At 52.8% G+C, this 26,123-nt stretch overlaps 1 protein-coding gene across 3 annotated transcripts in view; it reads left to right on the top strand.

The window, feature by feature from the left end:
• The window catches only part of COP1 (COP1 E3 ubiquitin ligase), a 134,205-nt gene extending 130,301 nt beyond the window's left edge, over window positions 1-3,904 (top strand). For all 3 annotated transcript variants that reach the window (XM_069862616.1, XM_069862615.1, XM_069862617.1), the window contains exons 19-20: window positions 569-613; window positions 2,779-3,904. In XM_069862616.1, coding sequence (XP_069718717.1) covers window positions 569-613; window positions 2,779-2,796 — 63 coding nt within the window. In that variant the 3' untranslated portion in view covers window positions 2,797-3,904. The remainder of the gene's footprint in view (window positions 1-568; window positions 614-2,778) is intronic.
• Window positions 3,905-26,123: the final 22,219 nt, after the last annotated feature.

Genomic DNA, 26,123 nt, shown 5'->3' with positions numbered 1-26,123 from the left:
CAGAAGGTAAATAGATGCTGCCTTTCTGCATAAAGCAGGGCTGGAGCCCTCTCTGTTTATCTTCTCTTCCAAACTGGGTGTGTCTGCTGTTGCTCTTTAATCTCTTCTCTTTGTTTTACTTCTCTGAAACCTCTTGGCTGTGGGAGAGGTTGTGTGGCTTCAGAATCAGAGAGGTTTTGTCATGGTGATTAGTCGGTTTAGTTAAGGCACTGGAGACCTTTGTCCGTACGCTGCCAAAAGATGAAAATAATTATTATTATTTGCCCACTTCATAGGGAGACTGTGAGGATTAATTCATGTTTGTAAATTGCTTTGGAGATTTAAAGCTCTGTACAAGCACTAAGGATTATTGCTTTCTAATTCTTCAAGGTAATATAACTTTTATAAAGACTTCTAGCCTCGAAAGCATCTTGGAAATGGGAAGAGTTAAGTCCCTTTGAAATTAGATATACTTCTAATGTTTAAGATCAAAACAACTACTGCTCCTCTGCTGCTTCTTCCAAAAAAAATGAAATAAAAAGCAGTGGCAGATTTGTGATCATTCCTCTTCTTTTTTTTTTTTTTCCAGGAGTCCAACGTGCTGATTGCTGCTAACAGTCAGGGTACAATTAAGGTAAGTTATTTCATGCATCTCCTCTTTAAAAGCTTGAATCTGTTGTTAGTAAAGAGCAAGGTCAGAGAAACTGTACAGCCAGGAGAAACCATTAGAGGAGGTCATCCTGACTGTAGAAGTTTGTAATTCAAATGATGTATTTGCCTCTGGCGCACGGCGCAGCGAGCAGACAGCGCACCAGCAATGAAAGAGAGTTAAAGCAAGGTGTCAAAAAGCTGCTGGCGGCTGCCCGGTCCCCACTGTCCCTCCTCCACTCCTCGGGGTTGTGGTGGCACAGAGCAGTTGGCGCGAGCATCTCCCTGGTCTCCTGCTGGTTCTTGTGGCAGCGAAGGCTGGTGTTAACTCACCAGCATTAACCAGAGCCCATCCTCTGGCTGCCGCTGCCGACACGGGGTGCAGCAGGGCTGAAAGCTGAACTCGTGGTGTGCAGCTGGCTGGAGCAATGTTTGAAATGAGCAGGGATGCTCCCTCGCTTTGCTTACTCCCGGTGCCCAGGCTGCCTGTAGCAGCTGCGAGCACGGGGGGCTGGGAAAGCAACAGCCTTCGCCGTGCACCAAGAAGCCAGCCTTCTGCCAGGTTTTCAGCACCTGAGTTAAAAGTCTTCCAGGTTGTCTGTTCAATGTATTTCTGTTTATGAAATGTCAGGCAGCGTAGAAGAGAATCATAGAATCATCAGGTTGGAAGAGACCCACTGGATCATCGAGTCCAACCATCCCTATCAAACACTAAACCATGTCCCTCAGCACCTCATCCACCCGTGCCTTAAACCCCTCCAGGAAAGGGGACTCAACCACCTCCCTGGGCAGCCTCTGCCAGTGCCCAATGACCCTTTCTGTGAAGAATTTTTTCCTAATGTCCAGAGAATTTTTTCCTAATGTCCAGAAGGAGACTCTGTCTTTCTTTGCGTGTCTATCAGATAGCCAAGCAAAACCTAAACCCACGCCGGTGCTGATCCTCCAGAGAACCCCGGGTCTGATGCCGTCCCAAACGGTGCACAGCAGCGTTGGTCTCCACTGTGCTTTTCAGGCTTGGTGGCTAACGCAGCAAGCTTGTGGCCCAGAGCTCTCACGGTTTTCTGTAGCTGCTGCTAAAGGGGTTTACTCGCTTTTTGCAGAGTTACACGCTGGATTGTCACTCAGGCTGAGGTCCTCATCCTGGTGTCCCCTCGCATCCCTGTGATGATAGCCGCTTTCTCAAGCCAGACCAGAGTTGCTGGTCTGAACAGTCCTGGGAAAATCACAAAAAAATGCGGGAACCGGGGAGACCCAAATGGTCTGTGTTTGCTTGCATGTCAAGATTTATTTCTTTCCTCCTTTTTAGGCCACGAGTGGCCTGGTTACTCCTGCTGCTGTATGTGATGCTGCAGCCTCCCATTCGTGAGGCAGCTGAGCAGGCTCTGGAATTGGTTGCTCGTTACTTTGGTCACTTCCTACTTAGTAAGATGGGCAAAAGGCACCGGTGCTTTCAATATCTTGAAATGAATCCAGCAGCAACAGGAGACTGATTAGAGAGGAGAGGTTTTGCTCATGCATTTTGCTTGTTAATGAGAGAAGGTGGAGAGACAAATGTGCAAGCAGCCAGGGCTGTCAGAACTCTGGTATTTCCATTTGCCTTTGGGGGCACACGGAGCGAAGGTGGGATGGTCTAGGAAAGGACTGGGTTGCACAAACCCATTCCAGTCCAGAGACAGATGCTGTGCCAGACAGTACCCGTGGGCTAAAGCTCTAGAGCTTTCCCCAGGCCAGGTTAATACAGGCTGTGGCAGCCCTCAAAGTCACTTTTCTGCCACCTCTAGACTGTCCCTTCAAAGGCTGCCGCACCATCTTAGTGCGGGCAAGGGAAATGTGAACGCAGAGGGCTGGGAGAACAAAATCTCTGATCCCCTTTACAAAATTTCTGAGAGCTGGTTTATTGGGAGGAGTGGAAATGAGGCGACTGTGGATGGGTTTGCTTCATGCTGTAATTTATCCTACCGCAAGCAAGCATAAAAATCGGGATCCTTGCCAAGTGCTTATCCTATTTGCGTGATATTATTGCATGCTGGTGAATAAAGGGTAAGGGGTGGAGACGGCAGAGTCAGTGCTATCCTGATCTATATGCTGATGTAGGAGGTAATGAATGTCATAAATTGCTATTCTAAATGTCTCATCTTCCCTACTAATCAGGTACTGGAGCTGGTATGAAGGGTTTTCTCTCAAGGCATGAGGTACTTGGTCCTGCTACAGTATTCATCTGGGATCTTCAGCGGGGCAAGAAATCAAAACCACCTTGATGTTCCTCCCCAAAACCATCATGTTTGGGTTTTTTTCCATTTATGGACTTTATAGGACATTTTGAGACACTGGAAACACCAGTGAACTGTCTGCCATCAACATTAACTCCACAGACTTTGCTGCTGCTGCTGGTGGTGGTATGGTTGTCTAATTTTTATGATAGGAAAACAAATTCTTTTAAATAAAAACAAAAAGGAATAATAAAATTTATTGAGCCACAAGCTGAAGCTGGAAGATTCTCTCTTGTTGCATATGGGAACAGATTTACTTGGGAAGGGAGCTTACAGGACCACACAGGGCTGTCCTTAGTTGTACATGTCTGGTTACTTTCATCTGGACTGTTCCTTCATCCCCATTGGAAAAAAGAAAGTCTCTAAGCCTTACCTGGACATGCAAGTGATCTGCTTTGAGATCCCATAATGCTATGTTTCCGTTGTTCCTTTGATTTCGTTTTTTTTTTAGATGCATTAAATGTTGAGAAATGTCACCCGGGATGACACCGCTGGAGGCCGAAGTCCTCTGGTCATCAAGAAGAGAAGGGCAGCTTTCCCTTCATCGTCTCCTTATGCCCCCACCTCCACCCAAAGGGGCAGCTCCCAAGGAGAGGACTAAGTTGTCCTTCTGTCCCCTCGAGCCTGGGCCTCTCTGCCTGCCACCAGCAATGTGCTGAGATGAGGTGACCTGCAGTTGCCTGGGACCTGGACTGACCTCACCGAGGCATTGCGGGATAACGATCTCCCTCCCCACTGACCTGGCTGCGTTTGACGATCTCAGCTAGAGGAGGAAGCTTCTAGATGCAGTTACCAAAGCCCTGCACCACTTAATCGCCCGTGTGGTCTGGTTGCGTTTGCCCCTCTCTGCACATCGTGGAAGCCAACATTTAGAATGTTGTAATAAGAGAGGGGATGGAGTTGGTTTGTAATGTGTTTCAGAGCCATGATATAAGTAGCCTTATTTTTAATGGTCATGCATACACTTAATTGTACATACGGAGGGGGAATAAACCATGATACTAAGAGTTGTTGTTGCTTTGTTGGCAGGACAGCGGGAGGGGTAAGAAGGTGCAGACGAGCTTCATGAGTAGCGGTCGTGTTGAGCTGTCAGGATTGCTGCCAGAACTCGTTAAGCTTGAAAGTGGAATTGGTGGGCTTGGCATCTTTTCCTGGTTTTGTGTGGCAAAGGTGCAGTGATACCTGTAGGAAGTGGTTTTGGTTTGCAAACAGAATCTCTCTATGTTCACTCGTTGCAGTCCCCGTCTCCCTCGTGCCTCTGGGGCTGAGATTGCTGCAGGGACTTCGCTCGCCGTGTCAGCGGAGCAAGGTCCTGCTGCAGCAGTCTGGGGTCCCTCATCAAGCGGTGGCTTACGAAAGGTGTCTCACATAGTCCAGCTGGTAAAAGCCTGATTCTGATCTTCCCAGAAGGGTTGTGAGGTCTCGTGACATCCTTTGGTCACAGGAAAGCAAAACAAGGGCGCTCTCGGGCAATAAACAAAGGAGCAGGGATGAAGCCTTACAGAGGTGGGACAGGTCTTGTTCTGATTTCTGATGTTGGTGCCCATTTCCAGTGGGGCCATGGGGAATTACGTGCTCCTTCAGCCAGCAGCTGTGGTTCTCAGCACGTGGGACACACAGAAATCACTGTTGGCTTCTGGAGAGTTGTCCAGTGGGGAGAGATGTCATGTTCAGCTCTGAGAGATGTGGATTTCTTTCACGTTTTCCGGAACGCCAGTGGGGGGTGAGGGCAATGGGAGAAGGAAGGGAGAGAGAACAGAGCACGCTAGCGTGTCCTGTTCCAAGGTGCTGTCTGCAGGTCTCCATCGTATGAGTCACTGTGGCAGAAGGAAACAAAATTGGTTCCTTCTGTCTGACAGCAGCTGTCTGACGCGTCCCACTGAGCACTAGCTTGATTTCCATTTTAAGAGAACCTGGTGCTGGGTAACTGTGCTGAGCTGGACTGAACATCCTTCCCAGCCAGGCACCTCTGAAGGCAGGGCTGCTGCAAGAAGGGCTGTTGTCGCTCTTGCTCCTTCCCCTGATTTCAGGCATGGGTTTCCCTCAGCTTCTGGCTTGTTTATAGGTGCCTACTAATCTATTCTGCAGGCTGCTGTGGCTGCTGCTGTACCCCTGCTCCGTGCCACACAGCCGCTGCCTGCCAGGTGACCTCCTTTCTTCTCCCCCTCCACTTGACCGTCCTCTGTGTTTTAAATTGAAATCGCTTTGATGAAGCTGAGCTCTTCTAAACAAGAAAACAAAACAGCTATTTTGAATGCTGTAAAGTTGGTTCTTGAATGAAACAGGGAAAGCTGTTTAACATCGGCCACCTGTATTTTTTTCAGTTTTCATTCTTTTTCAATCACGATAAAATGCAAATTTGGTGTCTGACCCTAATTAGAAACACAGCAGCTCATAAACACACATTGATGGCATTTTTGCCTTTGTCTCTTTGTCACAAGCAGCAAGCTCCTTCTTCTAATCCCCTTAATTTCTTCCCTCCAGGTAACGCTTTGCAGTTGACGTATTAAGTCGCATAGAATTGCTTACTGTAATCTTTTGTTTTTAACAGTATTTGGTCGATATGTTTTCTAATGAGTAGCCTCCTTAACAAATGGTCCCTCTCAGGTTTTCAGCCTTTTTGGAGTCAGAGAGTGACTGAGTTCTAGCAGGGACCTCCGGAGGTCCAACCCCCTGCCCAGAGCACGTCTTGCCTCGAAGTTGGATGAAGTTGCTCCAGGGCTTGGAGGTGTTCACAACTCAACCGAGCAAGAACTGGAGATTCCTAAATCCCTCTGGAAAACTTGTACTGCTTAACTGCTCTCCTTGAGAAAATTAATTGCAGATGGGGGGCACTAAGAGTCTTTATTCTCATTTTCTTCTTTGGGAAGAACTCTGTTAGAAAGCCCTTGGCTGGAAGCTGACCCAGAACAATTTTGCCTCCAGCGCTCATGTCCCTGTGAGAGGTGTTGGGTGAGTCACACTTTGCTTTGAGAAAGGGAATTTAAAACCCTGCCTGGTCAACCTGCCTCTTTAATTAATTTTACAGCATTTAATAGAAGAGTTGGAGGAACACGCCTCAGTGCTAAAAAGAAGTTCAGCGCTGGAGGGAATCGAAAATGATGGTCAAGGGGAAGTTGAAATTCATCAGCATGTCAGGGCTCTTCAGCAGTGAGCGTGGATGGCTGCTAATGCCAGCGTTCGACCCGAGTGCCGGAGCCTTGTTTGTTTAGGGTAATTTTGTTTAACTATGGAAGGTCATAATGACAGCAGCGGATAATTGGAAAGGCAAATCTAACTCCTTCCTGTTCAAAAGTCTCCTTTCTTTTCTCACTGCTTTTTGAAGGCCAGAAGTACCCAGCGAGGACCTGCACTAGTCCAGGGGCAAAGTAGAGTGTTCACCACAGCATTTACCTTGAAGAAAACATCTTGTGTGTTGGCAGCATCCACATGTGCAGGCAGCGGTGCTGACCCCAGCATCCAGCAGAGGTAACTGGGGAAGGTACACCCACTCCCCACAAAGACTCTTCTTTCTTGAGGTCAACCTCACAAGATCCTTCTTGCGTGGTCTCCAGGAGCTGTTTGGCTTCCTCTCAGCAGTGCAGAGGCCACATCCTGCACTTGGTCCTGGGTGTAGGGTTGTTACAGAGCATCCATAGGAGCTCAGAGAGTGTCACCTGCTTTAAATATTGAGGAGCTGGGGGGTTCAGCTAGCAGGGAGGTGTCCTGGAGACCACGGGAAGACGTGAGTTGTAGCAGCATCTTTGGCATAAGGACCAGAGCCCACATCTTCTGTCTTCGGGAGAGGCACCTGTAGTGCTAATCCTCACAGCCTTCTGGTAATCATCGCTGCAGAGTTTGCTTTAGCTTTAGTTTTACTTTCAGAGTGAACTGCAAATGGGTTCTTGATGTGGGGTGTTCCCATCCTTATATCTGTTCGGCTACAAGGCAGTGTCGGGGTATTTTAAGTCTTTAACATCCTTATAAATGAATTATTAATAAAATGGTTGGGTTAAAGCAAGGCTTCTTCCTCTGCTCCACGTGTTAACTGGCCCTTCGAGTTAAGCAGGTTTTGCAAAAACACTCTTAAATCTTCCCAGCTGAACTTTAACACCTTAAATCTGACTTCGGCTGCTGGTTGGCCATTGTTACTCAGCAGAGGCAGGACAAGAATTCGTCCTCTAAGATCAAGCAGTAGGAAAAATTCTTGAAAGGGGGAAAAAGTGAGGGTTTCGACATCTCTTAGAAATAAATGATGAGAAAGAAAACTAAATATGAAACTTCCTTTGCCCGTCTGCAGTGCAAGGGGAAAAAGCAGCTCCAGCTCTTCCAGGACCAGGACCTAGAATCATAGAATTACCAGGCTGGAAAAGACCTCTTGGATCATCAAGTCCAACCATTCCTATCTGCCCCTAAACCACGTCCCTGAGCACCTCGTCAACCCATCTTTTAAACATCTCCAGGGATGGGGACTCAACCACCTCCATGGGCAGCTTGTTCGAGTGCCCAGTGACCCTTTCTCTGAAAAATTTTTCTGATATCCCTTCTGAACCTCTCCTGGTGCAGCCTCACCAGCTTCATTGCTCTTCTCTGGACTCGCTCCAGAGCCTCAACATCCTTCTTGTGGTGAGGGGCCCAGAACTGAACACAGGATTCGAGGAGCGGTCTCACCAGTGCCGAGTCCAGAGGGAGAAGAACCTCCCTGGACCTGCTGGTCACGCTGTTTCTGATACAAGCCAAGATGCCATTGGCCTTCTTGGCCACCTGGGCCACTGCTGGCTCATGTTCAGTCGCTGTCAACCAACACCCCCAGGTCCTTCTCCTCCAGGCAGCTTATTAGTCACTCTTCCCCTCAGCTGTAGCACATCTTGCAGGGCTGCCTGCTTCATGAACCTTTCGGGTGAAGGAGGGCTCCATGTGCCTCTTGTAGCCTCTTTAAATCTGCCTGGAGCAGCAAGTGTGTGCAACATGCCTGCTGCCATCAGCGGGCTGCAGTGGAAAAGAACTCATTGGGGAATAAGAGGGAAAGAAAGACTGTGATAGCTGCTTGCCCAAAGCCTCTGATCCATCCAGGGCAAAGGGAGAGGGAGGCAGGATATAAGGGTGTGAGCTCCATGAACAGCTCAAACCCTGTCATCCTCCCCAAAGCCCCTCCCTCGCCTCCGCCCTTCCAAGGACTGGAGAGCAAGCTGTCACTTAATCTCTTAAAATCCATTCAGGCAGCCAAGGAAAATAATTCGGAGACTTTTGGGGACAAAAAAAAATGTAAAGGCCATCCTTAGTTGGCATGAGTAATAGTATGTGACAGCTGAAACTGAGCCAGCAGCGCGAGCTCGATGTGCATCCCAAACCAGCGAGCGCCAATGCACCCTCCCAGCCTGCCTGCTTCCCATCACCCCTCTCCACCCCAGGAGCTCTGCTGGGGAGGGGGGAGAACAGCCCTGGGGGCTTTGAATTCAGATATTAAATGTGTTCGTTGGAAGGTTACCTCGTTGTAACACTCTCGGCATCGTGAGCCTCCCAAAGAGGGGTGGCCAACACCGTGGGGTTGCAGGGAGCCACGGGAATGGTGTTGGGCTCCGCTGGACCCAGCTGTGGAGGTGTGAAGGTGCCGGGCCATCCCACACACCTCCTTCTGCACCTCTGTAGTGAGGATGGTGACCGCCAGAGGATGAGCAACTCGTGCTGCAGGTGTGACCCATCCCACCACCTGTCCCTTCATCCGTGAGATGCGCCGGGCTGGGTAGGGAAAACACTCAGCGGCTCTGATTTGTCCTCAGGGGCCTTATTTAAACAACAAGTTTGTCTTGATTACAGCACTTAATCTGACTTGTCAAAATCCCCATAAAATCATTTAGGTGTTTAAGAGAGAAAACGCACTCATCTCATCCTCCATGACCCGAGCAGGACCAAGTCTGAAGCTACCAGCCCAGCTACTCCTGTCCCACCGCTGGTGTCCCAGGGCAGAGGTACGTGCTCAGCTACCCGTAAAATAGGGGGAGTTATTTCACATGGAGTTAGTTATTTTATGTCTTTTTTAATTGTTATTGAAACCGTTAAGAGCTGGCAGCTCTTCCCTGATCCTGCGGTGACTGAAAAACATCCTGAAGCTGGCATTGATCTGTGGGGCACAGAGGGACTTAATGGGGTCTGGGGGCGTAGAGGGGAAGCGAAGCAGGACCGACCCCTCAAAGTCATAAGAGCATCACGCTCGAGCTGGCGCCAGACGGGGTGAAATGGGCCAAAGCCCAGCAGACCGCGATGGCTTTGCCGCCAGCACCGTCCCGGCAAGGGCGAGCGGTGGGCTGGGGGCTGCGAGCGCTGGGGGGGGACATGGGACAGCCCTGCCCAGGGCTGGGGGGGGAGGTAGGGCTGCATTCGTAGGAGGAGAGTTACATTCCAAGCTCTTTAAATGGGATGAGAAAGCATGGGTTGCATCGATTTCGGAAGAAGTTAAGGAGCATGTTATGTCTGTGTGTTAGTGGAGAAGACATCTGTGTGTGTGCCAGCTCACCCAAAGCACGGAGGAGGAGATGGCAGCATCGATTACAACCTGTGTCACCCCCTTTTCTCCTGTTCAGGTTTTCTCCGTAAGAGATTAATGGGAACTCTTTGTCTTCTAACATGACTGTACCTTATGAATTCTCTGTCTTGCCCTCATTCTTTAAATTACCCACATAATAAAATATGTATTCAGTGATTTCAGGTCATAATTTGATCTGCTTAGGGAAGAAAAGGAATGATGGAGAAGGGTTGCCGGCATGCTCTGCTCTCCTCCATTTATCTTTATTTATCATCTTTTATTCCCGTGCGCAGCCAAGTGATGGAAATGCTGGTACCCGCGTGCTGGTTCCTCTCAGAACAAGTTCCTCCCAGTACCCCCAGCTTGGCAGGACCCAGTGAGCCCCCCTGGCTGCCCCCAACCTCGCTCTGCGGGCACAGTGAAGGGCATTGTGTGTTTTAATGAAACCCAAAAAACCCGTGATGACCCAGTGTCGCTGGGGGCTGCTACAATTCCCACCAAAGCTGTGAAGCTGTCTCTGCTCCATGGGGCCAGGAGGAGGAAAGAGGAGGAGTCCGGCCCCGTACAGCCAAGGAGGAGGTGTCCCCTGCACCCTGTGTCCCAGGTACGGGGCACCCCCAAAGCCACCAGCCTCTCCTGGGGAGCAGGAGACAACTTTGAGAGGCATTTAGCCTCTTCTGCACAGGGGAAGCCGGTTCTCCTCGCTCGGCTGCACCTCACCAGCGATCGCGCCGAGAGCGTATCACGCTTCTTTGCAATAAAAATCAGGGTTTAAAATCCTGGCATTTAGTGCGGCTTGGAACAAGGTCCCTCGGGTGCCTCTTTTCCCGGTGGCTGTTTACACAGCTATTTGTCTGGCTGCGAGCCTGCAAAGCCTCTCCTTGCAGGGGTGCAAAGCCAAGGGTTTCAGCGGCTTGGCCGAGAGGAGGGGAGGGATTTTGGGGAACACTTCTAGAAAGGAGGTTTTAGGGGGTCTTCCCCACCACACGGAGCTCCGTGCCCCAAGAGGCTCTTTGCCTCTTGCCTCCGCTTTCAAGGGCTATTTATTCCGGCGATGAAGATGCTCTCTGCATGGCCGGCACCGCTGATGGATGAGAAAGCAAAGGCTTATTGTGGTGACGATGCTTTAATGATGATGAATCGTTAGCGTCAGCGGCGCTTACCCCAGACACGTGGAGAGAGGGAGGAAATCCGAACGAATGGTACCTGCCCAGGGAGGGGATCCGGCTGCCTCGGACGTCTCAGCTCAGGCTGGCCTTGCTGCTGCACCTTCTGCTGCGAGCAGGGGCACGGAGGAGGGGGGAAAAAAGTGAAGGCAATGCCCCAAGCACCTGGTGTGATCTGCAAAGCTGGGAACCGTCGTGCTTTGCCAGGTTGGGAGCTACTGTATTTAAATAAACCTTCTTTTTGGCACTGCTGTGCTGGCCGTGGGAGCCAGGAGGGAGACGTCCAGCTTGCTTTGCCAGGAAGAACCTCAGCAAATCAAAGAGGTTGGGTCATGTTTTGGCAGCAGAGGAGATGCCTGACCCAACAGCAGCTCTCTGTCCCTGCCTGCCCGAACGCCAGGGCTTTAAGGGATGGGTGGATGAGGTGCTGAGGGGCATGGTTTAGTGTTTGATAGGAACGGTTGGACTCGATGATCCAGTGGGTCTCTTCCAACCTCGTGATTCTATGATTCTATGAATGCAATGAGATGCGGCTGATGCTGGGATTGAGCAGGGAGAATGCTGCCAGCAGCGCCCTGAAACCCGAGGAAGAGGCAGAGTGTCACAGCCACTTCCCTCAAGAAGCCCCAGCCAGCGTTGGAGCTGACCCAGGGGTGACTGTCTTCTCCTGGGGCTCTCCCAGGGTGCTCGAGGAGAGGCTGGCAATGGCAAAGGGTGGATATGACCGGCACTTAGAGCCAGGAGATGCCCCATCCTCAGGGTCTGTATCCTTCCTTAAAATGTGAAATACAAAAAAAATCCATTTGGTTTCTCCCTAAGCACAGGTTTATCGGGTGTTTTCCACAAGGTCTCCTTTCCCAGCGGGTTGTATATTCAGCCTCGTCGGCTTGACCCACCTGCTGCAGCGTTTGGACTTGGCAGCGATGCCATGCGATAATATTAATATTTGTTATTTGCATATGAAACATCAGACAAACCATTTTGTCATTAAGAAGACAAACCTCGCCCGGCTTCCCGGCGAGGCCATTTGCTTCTCACCAGCGAGATCGAAGATGGAAACACCCTCATGGACAGCACAGGCTGTAGCTGCCGGTGCGTCTCCCCTCCGGGCTTGCCCACCGCTGGAGCACCTCAAGGTAATTCTTTTCTCCCTTGGGAACACAAACCCTGCACTAAGGGAGTTCTTTGCTCCAAGCTGGGGACGGGCTTTCCCTGCCCTTCACCAGGAGGACCTATTTCTTGGTGCTGTGGACCATAAAGCTCGTGTTTATTTCACAGGACTGTTTGCTGGCCCCACCACCCTTCTTGCACCTCTGCCAGTGCTCAGCCATCACACGACAGCAGGTAATTTGGGGGCTTTGGTCGTAGAGTATTAGACGGACTTAAGGATTTGGGTTTCTTGCTTTTGTGATTACAGTCAAACCTTTTTTTAATGTTACTCCTAGTTTACGGGATGCTCCCCCTTCTTACCCAGGGACCCTCAGCCCTGTGTGTGCTGCAAGTTCCTGGGGAAGCGGCTCTGGGTACTGTCAGCTCCCCACGGTCCGTAGCATCCCTCTGGGTTCCTAAGCATCCCCCCAGGGGGCTGAGGATCCGCCTCACAGCCTCAGGCATCCCCCCCACCCTCCCCCAGTGCCTCAAGCATCCCTGCAGGGCCCTGAGCATCTCCCTGGGGCCCCAAGAATCCCGCACCACCAGGTCCCTGACCATGTCCCCAGGGCCCCAAGCATCTCCCAAGAGCCCCAGGCATCATCACACAGCCCTGAGCTTCCCCTCCGTGGGGCTCACCGGGGTGCCCAGGAAAAGCCCTGCAAGCTGGAGACCTCTCCGGGGCTGTTTAGCCTTCGCGGGGTCTCTGCACAGGGAAGGCAGCGCCTGCCCTCGGCTGTAATTGAAATAGATGGAATCAGGACGGATCAACGTCTAATTCCTCGCCTGGGTGAATGGGGACATGTGTTTAATTTTCTGGTAATTCAGGCTGGGAGCCCCGGCTTGTTCCTCTGCGCGCACGGAAAGATCGTGTTGCCAGGAGGCAGTTTTGGTTCGTACATGTAGCTCTGCGTAAGAGCTTCTCCCAGGGGCTTCCCAACATCGACGATGGGAGAAGAAAGAAAGAAAGACTGCCTCCTAAACTTCTGCAAAGACAGAGTTCCCATTGCTCTGCACATCCAGGGGAAACAGCGGGATGCTCAAAGCTCAGGGATGTGGTTGGGCACTGGCTCTGTTTCATAGAATCATAGATCCATAGAATAACCAGGTTGGAAGAGACCCACCGGATCATCGAGTCCAACCATTCCTATCAAACACTAAACCATTCCCCGTTTCCATCCAGGTTTTTTTGAGGGCTGTGCTGGGAGAAGCACGGCTGGAGAATCGTGGAATCATTTGGTTGGAAACGACCTTTGCGATCGTTGAGTCCAACCGTACCTGTCCACTAGTAAATCACGTCCCTAAGCAAAGGAGGGGAGGGATGGAAAGAGCAGCAGCTCACAGCTGGGCTTCTCCACAGATGGGACCACCCAAGGTAGGTATCCTGGGGTTTTCAGGCCAGTCCAGAAAGTCTGGTTTGCAGGAGACTGAACTCAGCCAGGTTGTGGTGGAGAAAGTCAGGAGGGACTCATCAGTTGTTTCAGTCAATTGCTTGCATACAGCCTCTTGTGTTTTTTCCATCAGTGTGGTCCAAGGAACGTGATTTTTGTCTTGCTGGTACATCTGTAAAACCAAAAAGGGAGTTTCCCTGTGAAATACCTCATTTTTGACTTTGGCTTTTGCAGTCTAGTCAAGAAAGTTGTGTGCCACCTCACCGGTGGGACCTAATTGGTGTAGGTCAACCAGATTTAGTTAGTTCTGGTGTCTAAGGTCATAAAAGATCGCTGCCTTCTCCCCCGGAGGTGTGAGTTTTGCTTTATGCAGGACATTTGTGCGTGTAGGTGCAGGTTTATGACCCCCCTATGCATCAAAGTGGGCGTTTATCCCAGAAATGAAGCATCTCATCGTTATTAACGGGCTTCACATCTCTCAATGAGCTTCCGTTTTACAGAGGTAGGAGGCAGATCAGACAATTCACCCAAAGCAACGTGGGGAAATTGGGGAATGAAATCAGATCTCCAGAGTCGCAGTTACTTTTAGGGCTACCTTGTTGATATGACTAAGGAAGATCTGGTTTAACTTCTCATGAGGGGAGTCTCTCAGCTGATGGAGCAGCTTGCTAGCAAAATGTTTGAGCCACCTGTGGAAACTGTGTCTATAGTTGTATACAAAATTAGGTTAAATTGCTCTTCTCAACTTCATTTCACCAGCTCAGCTAGAGAAAAAGAACCACCTCGACCACCAACAACACTGCTCGTCATTGAGTGAGAAGCTTTCAGAGGCTTTTTGCTTTGAATATACAGCTTGGTTCTGATGTTAAAAGGAATCAAATACGTTCCAAATACGCTCCAAATATGTTAAAATATAACATTATAGCCTCTTTGGCATCTTTCCCACGTTATTTTGTCTGGGTGAGGTTACCTGGGTGAATTTGTTAGGAATTCACAAATGGCTTCAGAGGGTCTCAACCTGCATGGCGAGAATTCGATTGAAAATTTCTTCTGGCTGTATTTGAGGCAGCAACCACTGGGAACAGAGGCTTGTTTCTCATTTCCTTGGTGACGCCAGTCTCTGGCCGGGCAGGAGCAGCAGCGAGTGCTGAATTCTGGTCTTTTTAACCAAGTTAAGCAAGGATGGGTGTAAAAATACCTACAGCCAGCTTGACCAGTCAGCCTTCCAGATCCCCAAGGTCTGCCAGCTGGTTGGAGGCAACGTATAATGCTCTCTTTCTCCATCCTGCTTGGAAAGAGAGCTGTGTGTGGTCCTCAATGAGGGTCCAGAGTGAGGAGGGTCCTCAGCCTTCCCGAGCAGCTCTGTTCTGTCATGCAGGAGATGACAGGACGAGAGGGAATGGCCTCAAGCTCCGCCAGGGGAGGTTCAAGCTGGACATTAGGAAAAAAATTTTCACGGAAAGGGTCATTGGGCACTGGAACAGGCTGCCCAGGGAGGGGGTTGAGTCCCCTTCCCTGGAGGTGTTTAAGGGAAGGGTGGATGAGGTGCTGAGAGATATGGTTTAGTATTTGATAGGAATGGTTGGACTCGATGATCCAGTGGGTCTCTTCCAGCCTGATGATTCTATGATTCTGTATGACACCCTGGTCTCATGGATGGGTTGGAGATCCACCCCAGACCAGTGGCTGCTCATGAACAGCACAGAAGAGGTATGAGAGTAAAGGAGAGGTATGGGACCCAAACCGTGTTGTGTGGGGTTGTGGAATCATAGAATGGTTTGGGTTGGAAGGGACCTTTAAAGGTCATTTGGGACATCTTCAGCTCCACCAGGATGCCCGGAGGCCCACCTAGCTTTAATGTCAATGTTTCCAGGGATGGAGCATCTACCACCTCCCTGGGTGACCTGCGACCGTGTTTCACCACCATTTCTTCCTTCTATCTGGTCAGAATCCCCTCTCTTTTAGTTCAGTTCTGGGCCCCTCACCCCTAGAAGGATGTTGAGGCTCTGGAGCGAGTCCAGAGAAGAGCAACGAAGCTGGTGAGGGGGCTGGAGAACAAGCCTTATGAGGAACGGCTGAGAGAGCTGGGGGTGTTTAGCCTGGAGAAGAGGAGGCTGAGGGGAGACCTCATTGCTCTCTACAACTACATGAAAGGAGGTTGTGGAGAGGAGGGAGCTGGCCTCTTCTCCCCAGTGACAGGGGACAGGACGAGAGGGAATGGCCTCAAGCTCCGCCAGGGGAGGTTTAGGCTGGACATTAGGAAAAAATTTTTCACAGAAAAGGTCATTGGTCCCTGGCAGAGGCTGCCCAGGGAGGGGGTTGAGTCCCCTTCCCTGGAGGGGTTTAAGGCACGGGTGGACGAGGTGCTGAGGGACATGGTTTAGTGTTTGATGGGAATGGTTGGACTCGATGATCCGGTGGGTCTCTTCCAACCTGGTGATTCTATGATTCTACGATTCAAGCCCATTACCCCTTGTCCTGTCACGAAGCCCTTTTGCCCCTCTCGCTCTCCTTGGCCTCTTCCCTTCCCCAGGCCCATCACCGCCGCCTCCCCCCGCCCGCACTGATGCTCCAGCCCGGTTTGCACTCGCATCCCCCCCGGGCTGAGCCCAAACTCTCTCGGATCTCTCTTTCTTTACCCCCGCCTCCCCACCCTCTCCCCCCTCCCGGCGGCTCCTCCTGCCTCCTCTGCCCGCTAGGCGGTGCGAGCCGGGAGAGCCCGGAGCGCAGGGGGAGGGAGGGAAAAAAAAAAACCAAAGGAAGGAGGTGGAAGGGGTGGGGGGTGGTGGGGGGAAACAAAAACGGAGCTGCTGAAATTTAAGCAGGGGAGGGAGCGGCGGCGCGGCAGTCGCAGCAGCGCCAGGCGGGCGCCAGGCCGAGCAGCGGGGCCGCCCCGTCCCTGCGCCCGCGGCCCCCGCCCGCAGCAACGGTGAGTCTCTGCAGCACCACGGACAGCTCCGCGCTCCCCGCTCCGAGCCCGCAGCTCCCAGCTCCACGCTCCCTGCTCCCTGCTCCCTGCTCCCAGCTCCCTGCTCCCAGCTCCCTGCTCCCAGCTCCCTGCTCCCTGCTCCCAGCTCCCTGCTCCCAGCTCCCTGCTCCCTGCTCCCAGCACCGGGCATTGGAACAGGCTGCCCAGGGAGGTGGTTGAGTCCCCTTCCCTGGAGGGGTTTAAGGCACGGGTGGACGAGGTGCTAAGGGACGTGGTTTAGTGTTTGATAGGAAGGGTTGGACTTGATGATCCGGTGGGTCTCTTCCAACCTGGTTATTCTATGATTCTATGATCTTCCTGCTCCCAGCTCCGTGCTCCCAGCTCTCAGCTCCCTGCTCCGCGCTCCCAGCTCCCAGCTCCCATATCCCAGCTCCCAGCACCCAGCTCCCAGCTCTGAGCTCCCAGCTCCGAACTCCCAGCTCCCTGCTCCCATATCCCAGCTCCCAGCTCCCATATCCCAGCTCCCAGCTCCGAGCTCCCATATCCCATATCCCAGCTCCCATATCCCAGCTCCCAGCTCCCATATCCCAGCTCCCAGCTCCGAGCTCCCACCTCCCACCTCCCAGCTCCGATATCCCAGCTCCCAGCTCCCATATCCCATATCCCAGCTCCCAGCTCCGAGCTCCCACCTCCCACCTCCCAGCTCCCATATCCCAGCTCCCAGCTCCCAGCTCCCACCTCCCAGCTCCCAGCTCCGCGGTCTGTTCCCCGCAGTCCGCGCTCCGCGTTCCACGTTCCGCGCTCCGCAGTCCGCGTTCCGCGCTGTGGGTCCCGGCTGCGCTGCCCCCGCGGCTCCCCCGGCGCCTCCCCGGGGGCTGCGTGCGGGAAGGGTTGGTTTGTTTATTTTTTGCGATGGGGCAGAGGCCACCCGCACTTTCTGCAAGTTCCTTTCATTGCTGGAGCGAGGTTCGAGCCGTTTGGGTCTCGGCACCTGCGTCACGCGGGGAGAGGAGATGGGGAAGGGGCTCCGGCTCTGGCTCGCAGCGCTGGGGGGGCTCGTTCAGTCACACCCCCTCCCCCCGAGCTCCTTCTCCTGTGCCCACAGGGGAGGGCAAGCGGCATCCCTCGCTCCAGCAGCCTGGGAACAATCCTGCGCAGCCTTTTCCTCCCGTCGATGCCGCCCTGGGATGCGAAGAGCATCCCAACCCCAGCCTTCCACTCCAATTCAACCAAGTTTGGATGCAATTTCTGCTTCCTCGGGAATACCCGGCTTGCCTCCAGGGATGCCAAGCCTTGGAAGGGGCCTCCCGAGAGCTTTGGGCTGAAGGCTGAGCCTGTGCTGAGCTGAGACTCGGCCGAGCAGCCGGGGAGAGGGCGGCGAGGGGGGTCCCGAGGGGCTCGTGGACTTGACGCGGGTCCTCAACCTGTTACGGCTTCTGGTAGAAGCCATCCAGCCGGAGAGGAGGAGGCCGAGCCCCGCGTGGGGGATGCTTTCCGAAGAGACAAGGGTTTCTCCAAGGCTTCTTTCGAAGCATCCCTGTATCCCACCCCCCTGGCTGTGCCGCCTTGTCCAACCCACTCCTGTCCGTGGGTTGGACACACTGGAAGGGTTGGATTTGGGGGTCGCTTCCTGCTGGCTGCATCCCTGTGGCTCCTCGCTGCATCGTATCCCTGTGGGATGTGTGTCTGTGAGCAGGGAGGAGGAGGCCAGGCCGGCAGCGGGGTCAGAGGAAGGTGTTCTTGCAGCTTTGGTGGAGCCTGGCTCTTCGCTGAGGTGCTCAGGGACGCGGTTTAGTGATTGATGGGAATGGTTGGACTCGAGGATCCAGTGGGTCCTTTGCAACCTGGTGATTCTGTGATTCTGTGACTCTGGGGTCTGTGCTCACCACGATGGGGCGCGAAGCCCTGGGATGGGAGGGTGGGAGAGATGCCGCTGAGCATCCTCTGCCAGGAGGAGCAGGTCCCTCCTCGACAGCACCAGGCGGTGACTCCTTCGGGGCTGGGGCTTCTGCTGGGGTCGTGGGGCAGACCTGGCCCCGGGGTGGCGTGAGTCTCTGTTTAAAACCGGGCTGCCAGGGCTCATCATGCTGGTGCTGGGGGGAAATCTTGGCCGACCAAAGCTGCCTGGGGCCAAGGATGGGGATTTTTATTTGCTTTAGCTCAGCTCTGGGCAAGCTGAGGTGGGTGTGAAGACAGGGACGGGCTGCACCCCCCATCTCCACGTGGCTCAAGGGGCACAGGGGGGCTCAAGACACCCCTTGGAGACCCCTCTGCCCGTCCCTGCACATCAAACCCGCTCAGAGGGGCTCAGTAGGTGGATTGGGACATCGGCAGGGGGAGAAGGGAAGGCTGTGGGGGCGGTTTGTTACCCAGCAGCCACAGGCGGGGATGCGGATCTGCTGCTGGTGCCCTGACGGTGATGCTCCAGGCTCCCCCATCCCTCCTAAAGCAATGGAAGCGCTGAGTTAGGAGGCAGAAGTAAATCATAGGGGAGCCTTTCTCCAGCACAGCTCCAGCTTGGGCTGCCAGCGGCTTCCTCCGTAGCTCTGAGGAGGGGAACAGGCACCCAAAGCTGCTGAGCTGAGTCAGGTTGGGGGTCGCAGCACCCGTCCCTGGCGCAGGCAGATCTTGGGCTCCCAGCCCTTTCCCTGCTCCCGTTCCTCTTGGCAGAGTGCGTAGCGAATGTGATAAACGCTGAGAAAAATGCTAATTAGCGAGTACAAGCATGCAGGGTGTAAAGTAGATGTTTAACCATATTATTCAAACAAACATAAAGGAGCCATAAATTAGGTGAGGGAAGAAGTCGATCCATCGATGGAGCTGCCCAGGCAGAAGAGATAAAGGCAGCCTGTGGTGGCCGAGGGACAGGGACACAACGTGGCCTCCGCCTGTAATCCTCACCGCTTTTAATTGCGCCTTTAATGAGAAGTGAAATGTCAATGAAGTGTCCGTGTCGTTAGGCGCTGGGTGGTCCTAGCAGGGGGAGCGGCATCCTGCAGCCAGGACGGGGTTAAAATCCCACCGAGGGCAAAGCCTGGGTCCTCTTGGATCCTCCCAGCTCTGGGGAACTGGTCTGTAACCCTGCCCAGTTTGCTGGCTGGAGTTACTGGGAGGTAGCTGCTCAGTTTGATGGTGTGAAGTGCTTGAAGCTCAAGGTCTCCATGGGACCTTCCCAATGCGATTAGTTCCCACTCTCCCATATCGCACGTCACTGCTGACAGCCTGGTGTCCCCCTCGCTGTGCGGAAAATGAAATCAAATAAGAAGGGGCAGGAAATTAAAAAATAAACTAGAAAATAGGGGACAGGTTCAGCAGGTTCCGTTTGCCGGGAGGGATTTCCCCACAGTGCTCACTCAAATGTCTCACATGGCAGGTCAAACCTTGCTTACGGCTGTGCCTGGAAGGATTCCCGGGGTGCCCAGCACCATTCCAGCTGACCTTTAATTAATGGTTGTCCCCATCAGCTCCCTCCACTCCCACAGCCCTTGGAAGGAGCAGCTTCAACTGGATTTCATGGGGATGGATAAAGCCTCTCCTTGAATGGTTGGACTCGATGATCCTGTGGGTCTCTTCCAACCTGGTTATTCTATGATTCTATGATTCTATGATTCCTCTCCATCCCTCCCTGCTATCCCCTTGCCGAAGGAGAGGGTCGGCACATGGGTGAGCGAGTCCCTTCCCACTGCACCGATTCCTTGGGGATGAAATAGCCCCAAAGCTTGGAGGCGCTGGACTGACCCCAGAGCCAGGAGCTGGCTCGGTGCTGCCTGTCGCCTTCTGGCCTCCCAACCTGCTCAGGGAGCTTTCTGCCAGAAAGAATGTTCAAAAGAACATCCTAAGGTCTTCCAAAGGAAATTTCAGCACCAAACCTCCCACAGACGTGCTGGGAGTCCCTCTCCTCCTGACCCTTCCCAGTCCCCCCAGTTGCCATCGTCATCTTGGAACTTGATTTCATTTTCCCTTTATAATTAGCCGTTGCAATCTCTCCCTGCAGCTCCTTGATGAGCCCAGGCAATAGTTTGGTTTGGGTTTAGTTGGGGGTTTTTTTCCCTTCTATTTTCCTTGACGCTTTGCGATGTCAAAGCCTTGTATTTCCACAAGCCAGCACATTTCTCCCCAGCAAAGCATCCGCGGGGCAGCAGGGAAGCCAGCAGCTGTCTTGTTTGTGTCTCCCAGCTCCAACCAGCTGCCGTCGGCAGAACACAACGCTCTTAATCAACCGGCTCGGTGAGTTCATCCTGCCAGCATCCGAGCATCCGGGGCGGCAGAGGTTGGGACAACGTGAGGTGGGTGGAGGTGTCACAGCCAAGGGAGGTCACACCACCCCTCTCCTCCTCCTCCTTCTCCTCCTCTTCCCTCTGGGGACCATCTCAGGCAGTGGTTTGATACCCGCTGGCCCCTCGCTGCTGGATTTGGTGGTGGGGGTGGTGGAAATCCCAGGGGCGGTAAATTCTACCCCCAACTCTGTGCAGTGGTTGAGGATAGGAAGGGTGTTGGGTCCCTGGACCCTCCAAGCAAAAAGGACAGCAAAGGCGGTTTGGGCTCACTGAGGTCCTTGTCTGTAGGAGATCTGGTGAGCAGAAAACTTGATCTGAATGTTTTTCTTCTAAAAGTTCCTGGGTTTGGGGGACAGCATGTCCCAGGACAAACAACGACCCATCCCAGCGATCCGTGCCACCTCCTCCCTGCCTGTCTCTCAGCTTTTTAGCTAAATAAGAGCGTTGTGACTGGCAATTCTGCTCCCTTTCTCTTCTCTCAGAGCAGACAGAGCTCATCCTCTGTGGTGAGCCACCATGGGAGGAGGAGATTTGAAGCCTCCTGCTAACGCGTGGTCATTTGGATCATTAGAGAAATTATTCAGGGTGTTTAATTGTTACCCGGGTGGGTGTGGGATGTTGCCAAACCACCTTGCTTCCCTTGGCCAGGCTGGAATTCCTCCTTTTGGAGGAGATCTCCAAATCCCCCATGCTTTGGAGAAATGAAGTGCACGTAGCTACTACAACCATAGAAATGTCCTTTGGTAATGGCTTGTCCTCCAGGGGAGGGCTCTGGCAGAGGTGAGGGGTTGTTTCTCTCCTTACCCTCCACTCACGAGAGGTATCGTAGAGCGGAGAAACTATTTCAGCTTTCTGTCCTTCATCCCCAGGGCAGCTCGCTCTTCTTCCTCTAGACTTTTGGGGAGAAGATCCTGCTGTGGATGGGCTCCCAGGGAGAGAAGATGCTCCAGCGGGTGCTGGTTCTCCCTCTGAAGTGCAAATATCTGCCCCAGATGAAGGAAAACGGCCTTAAATCTACTGGCCTGGCACCGCTTTCTCTTTCGGAGCCCTCCAGCATGGGATGTGAGGCAACGTCCCATGGGAAAGTTGCTCCGTTTGCATTAGCTGGAGCACGCTGGCCAGTGTAATTACTCTTCCTTGGCCTGGCTGCCTGGGATTTGAAAATTGGTTGCCAAGTCGATAGCGATGCGTTTGGCCCACGCTGGGCTGCCTGCGGCAGGAGCCAGGCTCTCGGGGCCGGCCGGCCGAGGGAAAAGCCGGGCTTTGGCTTCCCAAGCTCATCGCTCCCTGGGCAGCGGGAGCAGGAGGAGCACGGGGCGCCCTGGGTCACACAGCCCCTTGTGGTCCCCAGTCTCGGGGACCAAACCCCTCCACACAGCCCTAGAGCAACATCTCCAATGGGGAGATGTTTCCCAGCGAAGCTCTCCAGCTGCTTCCTGCTGGCTTCCTTCGTTTCAACTGAAATCACGTTAGTCAGCAGAAATCACTAAAAATGTGGATTCTTATTTATTTTCCTTTTTTTTATTATTTTTGGTGGGTTAGTCCTCTAATCCCCGCAGGCTTTGCAGCCGAGGATGGGAATAGGTCCTGCTGGTGGAGCACATCCATGTCCTCGCTAAAGAACACGGGGGAGAGGAGCAGGGAGCCACACCGGAGGCGATTTTGGCTGCTGGCGGCCAGCGTTCCTGCGGCCAGTAATTAAAACAGGGATTGATTTGGTTCGATCTGGCTGTTGTCCCTTGAGGGGGACGCGTTTGGTGCTAATGGGACCTGATGCTTCTCCTGGGGGCTGGTGCCCTGCCGAGCCCTGCCTGACGTCGTCCCCTCCTCGCACGACGGTCACGAGTGTGAGTTTTTAGAAGGAATTGAATGGTTGGACTCGATGATCCGGTGGGTCTCTTCCAACCTGGTTATTCTGTGATTCTGTGATTTTGTGATTCTGTGAATTCTTCTACTTGCACAGAGACTCAAAAGAAAATCCCTCTGCAAAGCACCAGCATTAAACTTATCTTTAATTACACAGTTAATTTATTATGTAGCACTAGTAACAAAGTAAGCGGGGCAAATGGCTCTGAGGTAGCACTCAGAGAATTGCCTCGTTTAGTAAATAATTTTAACTTAAGTGATTATTTCGTGCAAGGGGGACGATGTGGGAGTGCCCTGGGGGACTCTTGACTCTTGGCCACAGGAGGGATGAACCCTTTGTGTAATTCCTCATCAATTACTCGATTAACTGCTCCTCTCCTCCTCACGTCTGGCTGACGGGCACCCATCACCCCTTAGTTTTCCTTCGTGGGTTTCTTTTTTCCTCCTCGGTTTTAACCCATCGCTTGTCATTTGACTAAAGCATCGTCTCCCTTCGCTAGCCTTGCATAACGAAGTCTAATTGCTGTGGGACGTTGATTAACACGCAGGGCACTTTCCTGCTGGGCCAAACTGGAGGCGGGTGGTGCTGCCAGCATCCCTGGTACCTGGCATCCTGAGCTCCTCCATCTGCCCTGTTTTCAGTAGGAAACACGATTTATATACAAACACTTTATAGAGATACTTCATTCCTGTTTTCCATCCTCATCTTGCTCTCCAGCTCATCCTTCACTCTCCTCTCCTGCCCTGGTCCTGTCCCCGACAGCTCTCTCTGGCTTCGCCCACACGCTCTTCCCCACTCCGGCCTTTTGTTTCCCCCTGGGTCTTCATTTAAAAGCGCTATTGATGCTGTTAGGCACTAATATGAAGAGACTCTCTCTCCAGTTGCCCGCAGATGGGGACCTCGGCTCAATCCACGTCCTGTTCTCCACTGGGGAATAACAATGAACTCCAGCGCCGTGGAGAGACAGAGAAAGAGCAGCTCTGTGCTCCGGGAGACAGCCCTGTCCCCGGGGCCAAAATAACTCTGCTTGTTTTATTTATCAACTCCGGGGGGACGGGGTGTGAGTGGCATACAGATGTTGCCACAGCTGGCTCTGCCAGCTCGATATGCCTGGGACAGGGGGGCCCTGTGCAGAGGAGGGATGCTCTGGGTTCTCCGGGTCTCAGCATCCTGTCCAGAGCTGGAAAACCAAGTAGGAGGGGGGGTGTTTGAAAATTAAGAGCAAGATCTGGGCTACAGGCTTCAGCTGCCAGCGTCCCACCTGCCACCAATTTCCACCCTGGCTGGAACCCCTGTGCCTGGGCTCAGCATTTACCCAGCAGCTCCTGTGCTTGCAAGGGGAAAAGAAAACAGGGAAGAGAAATAAGAGAAGTCCTTCTTTATCATTTATACACGCTCACAAAATGAAATGAAGGGCGACAGCAGCTGAGCTGATTTTTTTTTTCCCCCTCCCCTGCTCCCTCTCCACCATTGCCCCCCCCCCCGTCACGCATGCAGGCTCCCTCCCTCCTGCTCTTCTCTTCCTGCGCTCCCACGAGCGAATTGGATTAGTCACCTTCTTAATTAACTGTGCTGGTGTGAGCTCTATTAGGTATTAAATGTTTGTCACAATCCAATTTAAAAAATCCATCCCAGCAGGGCCAGGGTTTGGAGGCGCCGGGGGTTTGCAGCCTCGCACCAGGAGCTCTGAGGCGTGAAGCTGGGGGGGAACTGGTCAAGTGTAACCCCCCCCCCCAAATTCCTGGATATCCATGGGGCTTGTTTTCCTTTGGGAAAGCTCGTCCTCCTCCTCTCAGAGGCGGGTAGACCCAAAGCTGGTGCCCCACGAGCAGCGAGGATGTTCCCGAAGCATCTCCCCAAGGCAAGGCAGGTTGAAATTGGGATGGATTGGGTGAAGGTCAAGAGTGGAGCTGTGGCACACGGGCTCTGGCAGCATCAGTAAGGCTGAGCTGGGGTAAACTCAGCCTTTTTGCAATGGGGGGTTAAGGGCTGTGGTGTCTAACGCACAGGCTGGATGCTGCGGGGAGGGAGATGCATCAGCATTATCAGCACCGAAGGCAGCTTTCGTTTTGAATGAACGCCCACACCAGGGATGAATGAGGTTTAGCTCCTGCTTTAAAAACAACCCAGGTCATGAGGATGGGCACGGCACAGACTCCTGCAGCACCTCCAGGGGTCCAGTCTGCTCTCTGGGGCACCTACCCCACAGGAGATGTCCCAAGCTCGCCAGCCCATCGACACCTTCATCACCTTTAAGCATCATGCTCAGCTCCTTTATCTTTTTCTCTGTCTTCTAGACTATTTCTGAACCACAGCAAACTTTCTCCTCTCATCTCAGTTCCCTTAATAGCCTCTGCAGAAGGACTTTATTAAAGCCTGGAGGAAACTCTGAATTCATTAGAGCTCCTTATGCTCCGCCACACAGAGCTTTGCTGGCTCCCTTGGGTCAGGGCTCTGGTAGTTTATAGGGGCCGTACAGAGCACTTGGGCTGATTTCTTCCTGGCCCAAATTATTATTTGTCATTTTTATGAATTCATTAATTATTCATCATTAATTATTTATTATTATAATTGAATTTGTTTTCTCCCCACACCAAATGGCAGGGCTCGGTGTGCTGTGATGCTTCCCAACATCATCCTTTGCTGTAAAGGAGGTGAACCGCTCACTGGATGGATGGGCGAAGCGGTGTTTTTGCACAGTAGGTTATAGCTCAGTTAGCATTTTGGGGGTTTTTTTAGTCTTAAAAAAGCCTTTTTAGTGAATTCTGCGGATACCCAGGTGGTCTTGGGGTGTACCCAGAACCACACATCTCACATGTGAGGTCCCACAGCAGCTGGTCTGGTCTGGAGCGGTGCAGAGCATCTGGTTGGCAGCAGAGGCAGAAAGCTTAATCCCTTTAAATTTCTCTTTATCGATTGTGGCTTTATGGTTAAATCACTCGCTGTGGCGAAGCATGAGCTTCCCCATCACTAGTGCATTAGCAGCCTGCAGGACTCCAGCCACTGTGCGGTGGTGCCTCGCCTGCTGGCACCATCAGAGGAGCTCTGGCAGTGCTCGAGCATCCCTGATTTCCAGCCTGGAACGGGAATGCTTGGTCAGGCTCATGGAAGAGGAGTGGGCTGCCTGCATGGACATAGCTGCAGGTGCCGATGCCCTGGGGAAAAGCAGCTGGGGGTGGTTTGTCTCCCATGGGCGCAGCTTGTAGGTGTCGGCGCTTCATTCCCTGCTTTCAGTCTCAGAGCTGGATTTGTAGCTGCATTATATCGCGTGTCATCTGCTTCGGGTGTTGTATCTCACATCCCACACCTGCAGGAGGGAGTCCCTCCTGCTTCCGCGCTAAACGGGAACCCCAAACCACTCCATCCATCGCGAGGATGGAGGGTTGGGGGTGGGATAAGGGATTTTTGAGGTGTTATCGATCCCTAGAGCAAAGAATCTGCTGCTCTGGAGGATTTTTCTTTACAGCAATCAATGGAAATGTGTTTATCAGGAAACCGTGTTTGACCCGGACAAGTGTTTTACTGATGTAAACAGAGCTGGCAAGAGGGACAGGGGGAGGAGAGATAAGGAGGGTTGGGAGAAGAGAGACAGCCGCAGGAAGGACCAGGACGGAGGAGACGAGGTGAAAGGGACAGAGAGAAGGAAGGAGCCTGCCCTTCCCTGCCCAGACTACCAGGGAGAAGAAATACGGGTGTGCACCCTCCATGAGCTTTGCACAGACCCCTGAGCGGTGGGCACGGGCTGCCGGGGGGCAGAGGAGCACAAGTGCCTGCCCTGGTGGGATGTCACCTGCCCTTGGGGAGCAGAAAGCAACTGGTTTCCTTAAATTAGCAGGAGTGCAGGCAGGGTAAGGAGCAAGGAGGGCAGGTTTCCATGGAAATAGGAGCTGGCAGGAGAGGTGGCAAAGGCGGAACAGGCAGCGATGAGCCCCGACAGGGGTGATG

Source organism: Phaenicophaeus curvirostris, chromosome 8 (genome assembly GCF_032191515.1).
Source record: "Phaenicophaeus curvirostris isolate KB17595 chromosome 8, BPBGC_Pcur_1.0, whole genome shotgun sequence".
NCBI classification, from domain to species: domain Eukaryota; kingdom Metazoa; phylum Chordata; class Aves; order Cuculiformes; family Cuculidae; genus Phaenicophaeus; species Phaenicophaeus curvirostris.
This window is presented reverse-complemented; position numbering and strand designations above follow the sequence as displayed.